Source organism: Heptranchias perlo, chromosome 15 (genome assembly GCF_035084215.1).
Source record: "Heptranchias perlo isolate sHepPer1 chromosome 15, sHepPer1.hap1, whole genome shotgun sequence".
Lineage (NCBI taxonomy): Eukaryota > Metazoa > Chordata > Chondrichthyes > Hexanchiformes > Hexanchidae > Heptranchias > Heptranchias perlo.
Window position 1 is genome coordinate 33,144,761 of NC_090339.1, and position 13,685 is coordinate 33,158,445.

Consider the following 13,685-nt stretch of genomic DNA (forward strand, 5'->3'; position numbering starts at 1 on the left):
AACCCCAGCCTATCCAATCTCTCCTCGTAGCTGCAATTATCAAGCCCGGGCAACATTCTTGTAAATCTTCTCTGCACTCTCTCCACAGCAATTACGTCCTTCATGTAATGTGATGACCAGAACTGTGCACAATACTCCAGCTGTGGCCTTACCAGCGTTTTATATAGTTCCATCATTACATCCCTGCTTTTGTATTCTATACCTCAGCTAATAACGGAGAGCATTCCGTATGCCTTCTTCACAACCTTATCTACCTGTACTGCCACCTTCAGGGACCTGTGTACATGCACTCCAAGGTCTCTCACTTCCTCTACCCCTCTCAATATATTCCCATTTACTGCGTATTCCCTTTTACTGTTTGCCCTTCCTTAGTGCATTACCTCACGCTTCTCTGGGTTGAACTCCATTTGCCACTTTTCCGCCCACTCCACCAACCCATTGATATCTTCTTGGAGTCTACAGCTATCCTCTTCACTATCAACTACACAGCCAATTTTTGTGTCGTCTGCAAATTTGCCAATCATGTCCCCTACATTCAAGCCCAAATTATTAATATATACCACAAACAGCAAGGGACCCAACACTGAGCCCTGTGGCACACCACTGGAAACGGATTTCCATTCGCAAAGACATCCATCGACTTTTACCCTTTGTTTCCTGTTACTGAGCCAATTTTGGATCCAATTTGCCACATTTCCCTGAATCCCATGGGCTTTTACCAGTCTGCCATGTGGGACCTTGTCAAATGCCTTACTAAAATCCATGTAGACAACATCCACTGCACTACCCTCATCAATCCTCCTTGTCATTTCCTCAAAGAATTCAATCAGATTTGTAAGGCATGACTTTCCCTAAACAAATCCATGCTGACTATCCCCGATTAAACCGTAGCTTTCCAAGTGACAGTTTATCCTATCTCTCAGTATTGATTCTAATAGTGTGCCCACCACCGAGGTAAGACTGACCTGCCTATAATTGTTTGGCCTTTCCCTCGTACCCTTTTTAAACAATGGTACTAAGTTTGCAGTCTTCCAGTCCTCCGGTACCTCCCCTGTATCTAGTGAGGATTGGAAAATGATCCTCAGAGCAGGTAGATGAGGACAATGCTGTTGATGTAGTGTATATGGACTTTCAAAAGGCGTTTGATAAAGTGCCACATGGTCGGCTTATCATCAAGATTGCAGCCCATGGAATAAAGGGGGCAGTAGCAACATGGATACAGAACTGGCTAAGTAACAGGAAACAGGGAGTAGTGGTGAATGGTTGTTTTTCGGACTGGAGGGAGATCTTCAGTGGTGATCCCCAGGGGTCGGTGCTGGGACCACTGCTTTTCTTGATATACATTAATGACTTGGACTTGTGTGTACAAGGCACAATTTCAAAATTTGCAGATGACACAAAACTTGGAAGGGTAGTAAACAGTGAGGAGGATAGTGATAGACTTCAAGAGGATATCGACAGGCTGGTGGCATGGGCAGACACGTGGCAGATGAAATTTAACTCAGTGGTGGGAAAACTCAGAAAAATGTGTAGTAATATATTTCGGTAGGAAGAATGAGGAGAGGCAATATAACCTAGAGGGCACAACTCTAAAAGGGGTGGAGGAACAGAGAGATCTGGGGGTATATGTGCACAAATTGTTGAAGGCAGCAGGGCAGGCTGAGAAAGCGGTTAAAAAAGCATACGGGATCCTGGGCTTTATAAATAGAGGCATGGAGTACAAAAGTATGGAAGTAATGATGAACCTTTATAAAACACTGGTTCGGCCACAACTGGAGTATTGTGTCCAGTCCTGGGCACCGCACTTTAGGAAAGATGTGAAGGCCTTAGAGAGGGTGCAGAAGAGATTTATTAGAATGATTCCAGGGATGAGGGGCTTTAGTTATGTGGATAGACTGGAGAAGCTGGGGTTGTTCTCCTTGGAACAGAGAAGGTTGAGAGGAGATTTGATAGAGGTATTCAAAATCATGAAGGGTCTAGACAGAGTAGATAGAGAGAAAATGTTCCCATTGGTGGAAGGGTCAAGAACCAAAGGACATAGATTTAAGGTGATTGGCAAAAGAACCAAAGGTGACACAAGGAAAAACCTTTTTACACAGCGAGTGGTTAGGACCTGGAATGCACTGCCAGAGGGGGTGGTGGAGGCAGATTCAATCGTGGCCTTCAAAAGGGAACTGGATAAGTAGTTGAAAGGAAAAAATCTGCAGGGCTACAGGGATAGGGCGGGTGAGTGGGACTAGTTGGATTGCTTTCGCATGGAGCCAGCACGGACTCGATGGGCCGAATGGCCTGCTTCCATGCTGTCATCTTTCTATGATTCTATGATTGTTATTTTTGTTTTTTTTTTGCTATTGCCACCTACATTGTCATCTGTCTAGGTACCATTTGCTGAGGGCTTCCCAATTACCACTTGGCCCGTTCAGAAAACACACAACGGATTTGGTATTGTGGAATCTTCATTGTCTTTGTTTCTTGGAAGAGGAGGAGGATCAATGGAGGGAGGCCAGGCTAATGAGGCTGCCCTGGCGGTACATGACATGCACAAGTAGAGGCAACTCCGAAATGCATTTGACCGAGGAGCAATGCATGTGAAGTTGTCACAGATTTATACCATGTGCTGTTCTGCTAGTGGCTATTCAGGTCACCATCATCCTTAATTTCTGGAACACGCATTTCCATCAGCTTCTGCATGGACAACCACAACTTCACGGAGTGGCAGGATTCCCCATGGTCCAGGAAGTTGCAGATAGATAGTGAATGGCACCCAAGTAGCCATATGTGATTCCTTCATCAATGGCGAGACATAGGTCAATAGGAAAGGAAACCATCTTCCCAATGTGCAGCTTGTTTGTGACCACCAGCACACCATTATGCAAGTGAATGCTCACTTCTCTGGTAGCTGCCATAATACTTTATATTGAGGAACTGCATAGTACAAGCACCCATTAACTCAGAAAGCTAAGTCCTTGGGTGCTTCCTCGAAGATAAAGATTATTCTGTATGGCCTTAGCTGATGCCACCTGTGTGCTTTTCCAGGACCACAAATGAGCAGTACGAACAACGTCCATTTGTCCACCAGAATTATCACAGAGCACACCATAAGTATATTGAAGATACATTTCAGGTATCTGGATCAATCTGGGAGCATCCTGCAAATCTGGGTGCTATGCATAGCTACTGATCAGCAAGAAAAAAGGCCCAGGAAGATTGTTGAAAACCTGGGTAATGCTTGTCAGGAACTGGTCACCAAGGCTGTCCAAATTCAAACAGACAACCTTCTCCAACCCTGCAGCCAAATCAGTCTGAACATCAATGTAGAAGCACAAACTACACTTTGCTACAGAGGTTCCTGGAGCTGCCACATGATCCATGGTGGATTGCAATGGTGGTAAATGGTTCTCCAATGTGCTGCATATGCAGCTGGTGGATTTCTCCACCTGAGCTGCCATTGGTAGCACACTATCTGATGCGGGCCCCGATGCCTGCACCAGCCACAATGATGCCATGCAAGCATCGTTCTTTTAAATGTGTGCCCATGAGCTGCAGTACTCTAGGTTTTTCAGGCAAGACTTGACACCTCATCACTGTCCAGCCAACATCTTCCTCCCCATGTACCACCACCAGCTGACTCTGATCACTCAGGCTCTGTCTATCATCCAGTTCACTCCTCACTTCTCCAGTCCATTCCTCTCTTCTTCACTATCTAACTCCCCCAAGGTGGATGACTTTGTGCTATTGCTTGGGGGGGGGGGGGGGGGAGTGATAGAGTGAATGAGGGTGAGTGCTACAAAGTGTTGGCATCACTGAATGCTGAAGGACCTGTGCCTTCTTCAAGCTGTGGCACATCTAGAGAGGGAAAAGAGAAATAGAGATTAGAATGGTTTCCGAGGAGAGCTCACATCATTTTTAGTTGAAGGAACAAGAGCGTTTCATGACATGACAGTTAATGGACAAGAAGCAGAATGTCCTGACGAACCTTAAGCTGGCACTGCTCCTCCTTCTTCTCCATCTCCAAAACCGTTGATGGCCTCCCTCTCCAGGGTCTGCAAAGCTTCTTCCTCATAGGGGAAAGAAGATCTCAAGTTTGAGATCCACCATCACCTGTTGGCAATCTCTCCCAGTTGCTGTGGGCTGTCATCTCCTTTGAAATGAATGTAAAAAGTGTGAATTACCTTTGGATACCTTGAGATGCAGTAAAACCCAGGTGTCTCCATATAGCTGTAATGAGAGGGATGACAGGAGCATGTACCAAGCAATTAGATGTGAGATTTTTAATGGAGTCTTTGCATGTAAGGCTGTGACTGAAGGAACACTTTCAGGTCATAGCTGGGATGGAAAGGATATCATGCTGCCTCCTGGGCACTGATGATAAGCAATTCCAGCAGACTGTGAGGGGAGGTCACTGCTGATGTGCCCTCATTGGGGCCTTCCATCTCTCCACTCCAAACAGTCTCCCTCATGTCTCTAGTCTCCTGCTGGAGGGCTTTCACATTTGTATCAGCAAACCTTGGATTTCAGTGCCCTGCAGCAGATCTTTCAGATATTCTATGCAGCAGATTTTTGTGGTTACAAGCAGAAAGCTTTCTGAGGAAGGCTGCCTCTTTAAGCTTTTGTATCTACAGCAGCACATTATTTCCTGCCCCCAAATGAATGAGTTTCTAGTTAGCAGTGTTTCCAACCCCTGAAGCTTGCCTGAAATATAGAAATCACACTGATCCCAGATACTACGGGGTGTCCACACTTGTACTATCAGTGGGAAGCCGTCCAGGCCTGCCACACTTCCTGTAGAGACTGTACCCCGGTGTAAATTGTAGGCTAATATGTCCTGTAACTGTATTCGAATTAGGTCCATTATCCAACAGGGGAAGTCATTGGATTTTAATACTTAAAGAAGTTTTCTCATTGTAGTGTCACAAGATACATTTGGATTATATTGCCCTAGTACAAAAAACAGTGATGGTTTAGCTGCCTTTAGGTACAATCCAAAGAACTTATGACACTGGCCCATAAGATAGCTACAAGTAAAATGAGCTATAACTTTACCTGGTGGTTTCCACCAATTTCCTTATAACTGGCTCCAAGCACTTAGTGAACCCAATAGGATTTTAAAAAAGGGTCCTAATGGGTGAGAGTTGTACTTTAAGAGATCTCTGATGGGCAAGACTCCCTCTTTCAAAGATTTTTGACGGGCAAGACTTCTTCTTTAAGAGGTTTTTGAAAGGCAAAACTTCCTCTTTAATCTCTATGCATGTGTTTTCATTACCTGTTGGCCTGTGTAGCTACTTGGCTGGTGGAAGGGTCCCATGTTTCTTTATGTACTGCATTACACCTCTGGGCCTCTTCCAGTTTCTCCTCCAGCTCTACTTTCTGTCCCTTTAATTTCTCAATCTCTGTCCGCATCAGCTCCAGTTCAGAGTATCTGTACGCAGCAGCTGATTTTTTTGTCCAATAAAAATCTTCACCTTTGTTCGTGCTAGCTTTCATATCCTGTTTCATTTTTTCATACTCCGATCTGAAATGATCTCTTTCTTGCTCTATTTTTCCAAGCTGTAAAAACAGGAGTAATTTATTTCCTATACTTTCTTGAGCCAATTTACATTTACTGCCCTTTCAATATAAAATATTAATAACTCCAGAAGGCATATTACTTAAATTTGAGGGTTGCATTTCCCATTCTTCAAATGAAATATCTTATTCATAATGTAACTAAGGCAGACAAACAGCTGAAAATCACAAATAATGTCTGTCCTTTTAAGACATTTTTGTAATTGCACCACATGACTTCTCCCTTCCTAAGCCTCATACAAAATACCTACATATTCTAACTTCTGTTTTTTTATTAAGTTGGAAACATGTTAATTTCCTATAGCTGTCCTGGATAATTAAATGGAAGTGTTTGTGTTTTAGACACAGGGCATCGAGCCAGCCTGCTGAACATATTACAGAAAAACTGAAGCCATTGTTAGCCATATTAAATATTTCCTGTAGCTTTTTAAGAATTTTCTTTAGCTTTAAGGGGTTATTTTAGACAACAAAACCAAAGACAAATCTGTCAGACTAGACGGGTTCCTTCTGAATACAGGTTGAGCCCCACACAACTCAGGTATCTTGACATCTTAGCTGGATATATCATCCTTTTGCTTCCCTATTGGTACAAGGTTATAAGCTTATCTGAGAGTCAGAGATATAAAGTGCTCATGAAGGCCATGTACAGTTTTCACTCTTGATGGAATTATCTTTTGTGTAGACTTCTCCCACAGCATCTTCAAATTCATCAGTCTAGAATTCTGGACATGAAGGAAACATGTACATTGTCAATTTTAGCATTGTGGCCCTCCTGACATTAAACTTAAAAGTCAGATGTCTATGATGTGGATCAGTTAGAACTGCAACAATTCTGTGTCTGAGTCTGATGCCTCACTTTCAATGGATTCTCAGATCTACATGGGTTTATGATTAAGTAGCATTCAGCTCAAGGTGGCTGATGACTATCAAATAATGAACCAGTAGCAAAGAGTGTTCCTGCTTCACTTATGTTCAGTTTTAGGAGTGAGTTGCATAACTCATCAATGATCCACTTGATAAGTATAAGGATCTATGTCTGGTATGTGATGTTCAGATTTCTCCACATCCTTACTAAATGTTTTCTTTGGTGCCAAAGCAAGCTCTGGCAGGGCAAATATAAAGATTTTGGCCAAACCTTGTATATACTCCTTCCTGATCAGCGTCTGTTTTTCTGAATGGGAGTATGAAAAGGAAGATTCTTGGGAGAACTTAATATGATTTCTGGATTTACTATTTTCAGTTACCCGAGTCTGATCAAGCTATTACATCTTTGCCCTCTTGGATTAAACTTGGAAAGTTCAACAGCACTTACAGAAAAAGCAAATTTGTGATTTGTCTTAAAATGACGTTCATATATAGTGACTGTCGAAAAGTCCTAACTGGACCGGAAAAAAATGGATGATGAGGAACTATTCAAAAATTTTCCTCTCATTCACATGTAACTCATGCTGTCAATAATGGGAAAAATAACATAAAATAAACCATGCTCAAAGTATATGTGGGGCAGGAAAGGGAAGCCATATGGTGCAAGAATATAAATTATTTAGAAACACAAGCACTGTTATTAAGGCCTGTTGGATTACAGAAAACCCTGCTATTTAACTTATGCAACACATTTACAACTTTAATTTGGAAAGAAAGTTTATTTTAATTTTATTTTTAAACTTATCATATTCACAGTACTTTTCACCAAAATGCCTTTGACCAGTTGTAAAGTTTTTTTTAAAGAAAAAAGTTCTTTCCTTCCAATTTGTCAAGAGTACAATTCCACTCACTTCAAATCCTAGCAAACATCTAGTCTTTGCTCTATTGTTGGACTCTTCCTCCTCCATCAGCTTGGTGTACTTAGCATTTCAAGGGTAAAAATACCAAACTGCCTCCAGTTACCAACACATTCAAATACCGTACTTACATCTGACATCAGAAAGTATCAGTGGCAGAAGAAATCACTGCTGGTAGTAGCATCTAGTGCCCGTCCACACATAACTACCCGCCAGAGTCTTACAAACGACACCACCATTACTATTTTTCATGAATATACAGAATTCATAGGGGGCAGCCTTGTGACACAATAAGGCTGATTTTAACTGTGGCCTCTCAACAGCGACAGTGGGCAGTTAGTGGGTGTGCTCCGCCTGCCGAACACCTGCTTTGCACCAAATGTTACATTTGGCCCCAGTGTGTTGGAGCTCCAACATATGATGGCACAGTGTATACGACGAGGCTTGTGCCTGCAATTTCCCACAAAATGAGATCCTGATTTCAACTGTATAGTCATAGGGAGGCAATGAATGGAGACCAGGAATTTCCCCACGGAGGGAGTGAGAGTCATCCTGAGCTACTCTCATGCATTTCCTTTAGACCAATTGGACTGTGCCAACAGCAGAGGCCTGGGTACAGGTTTCCAGCTTGTCCTCTTGGCTGGAGACAGCCCATAGCATGGGGGGATTTCAAAGCAGAATGGGAAAAAAATGAAAATAGAAACACAGTTCCTCATTCTGACATTCCACTTCAGTTTTCTGCTCTCAAACTGAGAAGATACTTACCTGTTCTTGCAACTGATTCCTTTCTAATGAGCAGTTTTCCATCATCTTTACTGCATCTTCTAACTGCTGCATCAAGGCATCACGTTCTTGCTCTATTTTCTGGTAATATACCCTCATCTCCTCAAGGCCCCAGCCTCCAGGCCCGACAGCCTCTATGTGTTCCAATATGCTAGGTCTCGGTACAGTTTTGTCCTGCTGTTGCTGTCTCTCGTTTTCTTGGTACTCCATCAGCTGTTTCTTTACTTGCTCTATTGTGATGGTCTTTTCTTCATTTTGCTTTCTAAAGCTATCTCTTTCTGTGGTTCTTTCATCTAATAAATTCCTCGCATGATCCAGTTGGTTCTCCAGAAAGTGTACAGTGGCTGCAGTATATTTCTTTGTTGAATCTAGTTCAATCTCATGAACTCTTTGCATTAAAACATCTCCATGAGATTCGACATTAGAACGGGAGTATGTGGGCTCAATGGTGCCACTGGGACTTACTTCAATTTTCTTGATAACAGGAAGTTTATTGGTCTGCGTTCCTTCTGAAATAAGTATTTTTCCTGCAGAAACATGATTAACTGGCCCATCACTGTTAGAATCATTCTCCTTAACTATTTTATTGTCATGACTATCCTCAGGGAGGTTAGGGCACTCCATTGGTTCTGGTTTTTCCTGCTTGGTTCTTTGTTGAATAACACTCCCTTTAAATCCTTGTATATCTCCATCATCTATGATGATGAGGTCATCGTCGCTGCTGTCATCTTGCCTGTCTCTAGTAGAATTGACCATTCCACAATCCATCGACTGGGCTGTGTTAGGAGTATCTGGGGTGTCTAATTTTCCTGCTGTTTCTTTAAAGCGCTTTTTATTCCGGCTCTTATTTTTTGGACTCTGCTTTCGTTTGTTACTATGGGGGGGGGGGGGAACGAAAAAAAAACCACAAAAATTATTCCATAACAATTCATATACCAGACATAGTTAACTAAGTTTTTAGTTTGTTAGATGTTATCTATAGATCAGTAGCTTGCACCAGGATGTTATATTGACATGCCAATGATTCCTTTTTGTTCTTTCAAATTTTCTCTTAAAGCTGCTGACTGATTTTGGCATACAGTTCCATGGAGCACCAGTTGCACTCTGATACCTTGAACAGGCGGCCATTTGCTCATGAATGAGCCTAGACATAAAGGGGGTGAATTTCACATTCTGCTTATCCACCGTAGCTTTGGCAGAAGAACCATGGAAACGGTGTAACTGTTTACACCATTTTTCTGGGGTTTCTGTAGCGAGAACAGGGAATTCACCTCGAGTGGCTCAGGTTGCTTTTACCAACTTCAAATATTTTTCAATGCAACTTGTACGCTGTAATTAATTTCCTTTTGTTTTTACAAAACCTGTAATTTGCACCAAGTAACATAAAATGCCAGAAAAAGATGCAAGACCAAATCGTCAACCTGCTCAGTCCTAGGCTGGAGGATACAACACGCTCTTCATTCACACCGTCTGAATATCCTGATGCTGTGCTGAGACTGGTAGAGCACGAGCGTGTTCTGCTGCCTTCTTCCTCTTCATGTTCATGTTCCTCCTCCTCTTCCTCATTTTGTCCTGTTTCCAAATGATCTTTTTTCTGCCTTGTAGATGCCAACTGGGACTGCTGCTGCCCAGGTAACCATAAAAAATGTGGAAAGCAAAATAAAATTTCAGAATCTCTGTGAAAAAAAACATTTCATAGCAGAACAAGTGGTGCTGTTGGCAGTTACACTAGCTTCAGATATTGTTTTCTCTTCTAGAGACCAGCAACTAAATATTAGTCACACTAAAGCAACCAAATCACTGGACTTAACTCTTACTTTCAAAGGAGAAAGAATTGTTCTGATTACAATTTGCAGTGACATTAAAAGTACAGCACTGTATTTCTAGCAAAATTGAAAACTTATTCAAAAAGAGAACAATTACAATTTCACTAGAAATATATGAACCAAAAGAAATCTTCATGAACATATTTCTTATGTTACTATATATAGTAAGCAGAGCAACTGTTCTCTGTGAGTCACTTAAGAGATGTTAATGAACTCTCAATAGCCCTAAAGAGGATTTAATTAACTGGGGTCTAATTTCTCCATCAGCAAAAGCTGCCCTCAGAAGTTCTGAAAGGTTGTAACCTCTTCAAAAACTAGCATTTGATTGATTGGAGTAAATAGTTCACCTGACATTCCAAAAACCACAGCACAGACCTCGCCCAGTTTCTTTGCTCCAGCTGAGACAGGTTTGGGTTCCAAATCTTAAAAGAATAGAAATATGCACTGTGACGTGGCACGATATTTACAGTGTCATGGTATACCTTTCTGCTGAGAGTAGGAATAAAATTGCCATGGTGCTGACTCTTGCTGGAGTACAGTTCCACAGATACCAACTGCACTCTGGTACCTCGCCCATGTGGCTGTTCTTCATTTGTAAGCTTAGAAAACAAGTATCAGCAGGCTAATTGACCATGGCAACATCACAGTTGAACCTGCTTTTGTTCTCATGTTCACTCATGCACTTTCCAGCAAAAATGATCAGGAATGGAAGTCCTGGTTTTTTGATCTTTGTAGCCCAGGAATGCTGAGGCCAAACATACCACTCCACCATTACCTTAGCTGAGATTAGCGCAAAGTAGCGATTGAACCTGGGATGCTGTATAGATCAGCTCCATTGTCATGGTGCATTTACCAACCTGAGCCATATGGAGCAAGAAGATCTGTGAGGGGATAGAAGCTCCTGTCATAACTCTGAAAACTGAGGGATTCTTTTAAGGTCTAGCACTTACAAAGAAGGATTTTATATTTGTTTGAATTTAATTTTCTAGTAAATGCTGGAGTACTATATATAAGGAAACAAAACAGCAGCAAAGTATAAATCCAGACAATGTTACTGTTGTACAGTTTGAAGAAAAAAAAATTCTTATGTGCTATTTTTACTACATTCTACTACAGTCCTAAGAGGATCATTAAAAATGAAGGAGTTTAATTTCCTTTGGTAAGGCACTGCTCAATGCATTTGTAAAATTTCTTTTTAGCGCAGTTGTTAAACAGTAAACAGGCGAATGGCTGTGTTAAAAAGTGCAGAAAGAAATTTTACATGATTGTGTTAAGTAGTGCACCACGAGAGGAAATCAAACTCCTCAATGTGTTTTTTTTAAGTCTGAAACTCAGTTGGCATTTCCTGCACAAATTATTGCAAACTTAACATCTTATAACATTTCTCTCAGTCCTACACCAATGTAACACTAAAAAGACGTGTGTTGTATTTCAATGAACAACTTTGTGAAATAATTACATCTTACAATCTAAAATAAAAATAGACTTATTCCGTTCTTCAGTCTACAGCACACTTGAAAACAAAAAATGTGAAGAAATGCAGAATTCATGAATGACACCTACCTGTGATGAACAACAGTCTTTAACTGAGGCATTGAGATGTTATTAGAGAAGAGGACAAGCATTCAATCAATCACAGAATTTCCGTCAAACACTAACACTACGCAGGTTAACCAAAGGCAATGTTTGTGGGATTCCAACTCAATGCTAAGTTCAGGGAGCAATGTGTCTCCACCCCATCCCAACCCAAGGTGCTGAGGCCAATTTTAATGGACTAAAAGTCCCCAGAGATTGGGCTGTCAGGAACAAAGGCACGTGGTGATAACAAAAACTCCATGGATAATTTTAACCTAACCTGGCCTGTGGGAAACTGACGAGATTGGGTTGAGTGCTGGTTTTACACCTTGTCCTATTTTACTCTCAATTGACTAAAATGGAGCGTAAAATCGGGCTGGATGTAAAACTGGCATTCGACCTGATCCTGTCAGTTTCCCGCTGGGCGGGTTAGATAAAATTACAACCACCGTGCTTCATTTCTATAGTCCAACAATTCAATTGGAAAATTTAACTATCAATGTGTTTTGTGAATGAAAATCATTATAGTTGGAAAAGGGGAGGAGATAGGCGCAGCTCGAACTGTGATGGTTTCACACATATTATTATTGCAGTTCTAACATCCTGCAACACTCCAGCCTGTTTGGAATAAATTGTAATTATAATCCCATTGCCATACAGAAAAACAATTGGTTTGTTCTCTTGTGGCCAGCATTTCTGGATGCCTCATGATAGCCAAAATAGCTTGTGACAGAGCTTTGGTGAGGCACACAGTTCTGCTCACTGCTCCCTGATCCTAAAAAATCCAGACACCAGGAAAGAGAGAATAACTTCCCTTCACAGGTATTTAAACCACTACATTCCCATTTTGTTCTAGGCCACCCACATTTATTCAGGTTGATCTAAGTTGGGAACTGTTACCTCTGCTGATGATGTACAATAATGCACTGTGGGACATTTATAGTTACAAGGCGCTGACTCCTTGCTCGAGACTGGAAGCCATCTGCTACCTCATCCAATTAGCCATTCTTCATGTGTGAGCCCAGAGAGTATCAGCAAGCTATTCAACTGTGAGATGCATCAAAGCCAAGCCAAATCCTGTCCTCACTGAACATCTACACACATCAATATGTGCACTTTTCTATGTGAAGTCACTAGATAATGATCAGAAACAGGCACCACAGCTGACTTTTCTCCTCCCATGCCTAAGGGCACTGAGGCCATTTCTCGTACCCTGACTGCTTCCCTGGCTTAGATCAGTTAACTCCATACAGAACGGAGATCGAGGCTAGGACGTTCTGATCTGTATGGATAAGTACTACACTGCAAAATGCCTTTAGGCCACTGGAGATGCTACATGTCATTCTTTAATTTTCATTAGCTGATACTGCAGTCACACCTTATGCTATGTTGATTTGAATTCATTCTAAATTACCATCTGAAGCACAATTTATTTATTGAAAAGGCACAGAAAAGGTATATGCTTCAAATGGGGACTAAAACAAAAATAAAACTAGAATCAAGTTGTAATCCACTTGAACATTGCCTTTGTAATAGATTTTTTTATAGTTCTATATGCAAGCAGCAAACACCAGAAACCGCTCAGTGGTGGAATGAACATATTACATTTAAATATTTTCCTCATTGTTCATTCGCATCTTAGCAAGATGGGGAGCGTAGGGGAAGCTTTTGGGTAGAAAGTGTGGTAACATTCTTAATGCAAAGACGTTATTAGGCATGCCACAGTGGTTAGGAATCTCCGACAGTGAGGGAGAGGCTCTCTCTAAACATGCAAGGCAGCAGTAGCATAGCCGGGAGTTGTTAATGGATGTGAGTGAGTAAAGGAGACTAAAGAAGGAATGATAGAGCCATTCTGAAGAGATTAACGTCACCATTGTCCCCAGACAGTGATTCACAGTGTGGAGTGTGGACTCGAAGTTCAGAACTGAAAGCAGACCTTTTAAGTGGCAAAGCATCTTGAGCGAAAACTGGGCTGAAAACTCCAAACGGGAGGAAAGGGGCAGGACACAGGACACCTCTCTAACATTGCCTGTAAATTCAAAATGCTAGGGTTTAACAAGTAAAAAGGAGAAAACACAAGGAATTAAGAAAAACAATGATAAGGGAGTGAGAGAGAAACAGAATATGAGAAAACAAATTGGAGGTGGAAATGACA

The 13,685-nt window shown here is 41.6% G+C and overlaps 1 protein-coding gene across 1 annotated transcript in view; it reads right to left on the bottom strand.

Moving 5' to 3' along the window:
* Positions 1 to 13,685, bottom strand: part of LOC137332980 (MORC family CW-type zinc finger protein 4-like) — a 118,480-nt gene that overhangs the window by 8,977 nt on the left and 95,818 nt on the right. Inside the window, exons 14-16 of the mRNA XM_067997043.1 lie at positions 9,551 to 9,750; positions 8,112 to 9,003; positions 5,264 to 5,547 (exon numbers count right to left, since the gene is read on the bottom strand). Coding sequence (XP_067853144.1) covers positions 5,264 to 5,547; positions 8,112 to 9,003; positions 9,551 to 9,750 — 1,376 coding nt within the window. The remainder of the gene's footprint in view (positions 1 to 5,263; positions 5,548 to 8,111; positions 9,004 to 9,550; positions 9,751 to 13,685) is intronic.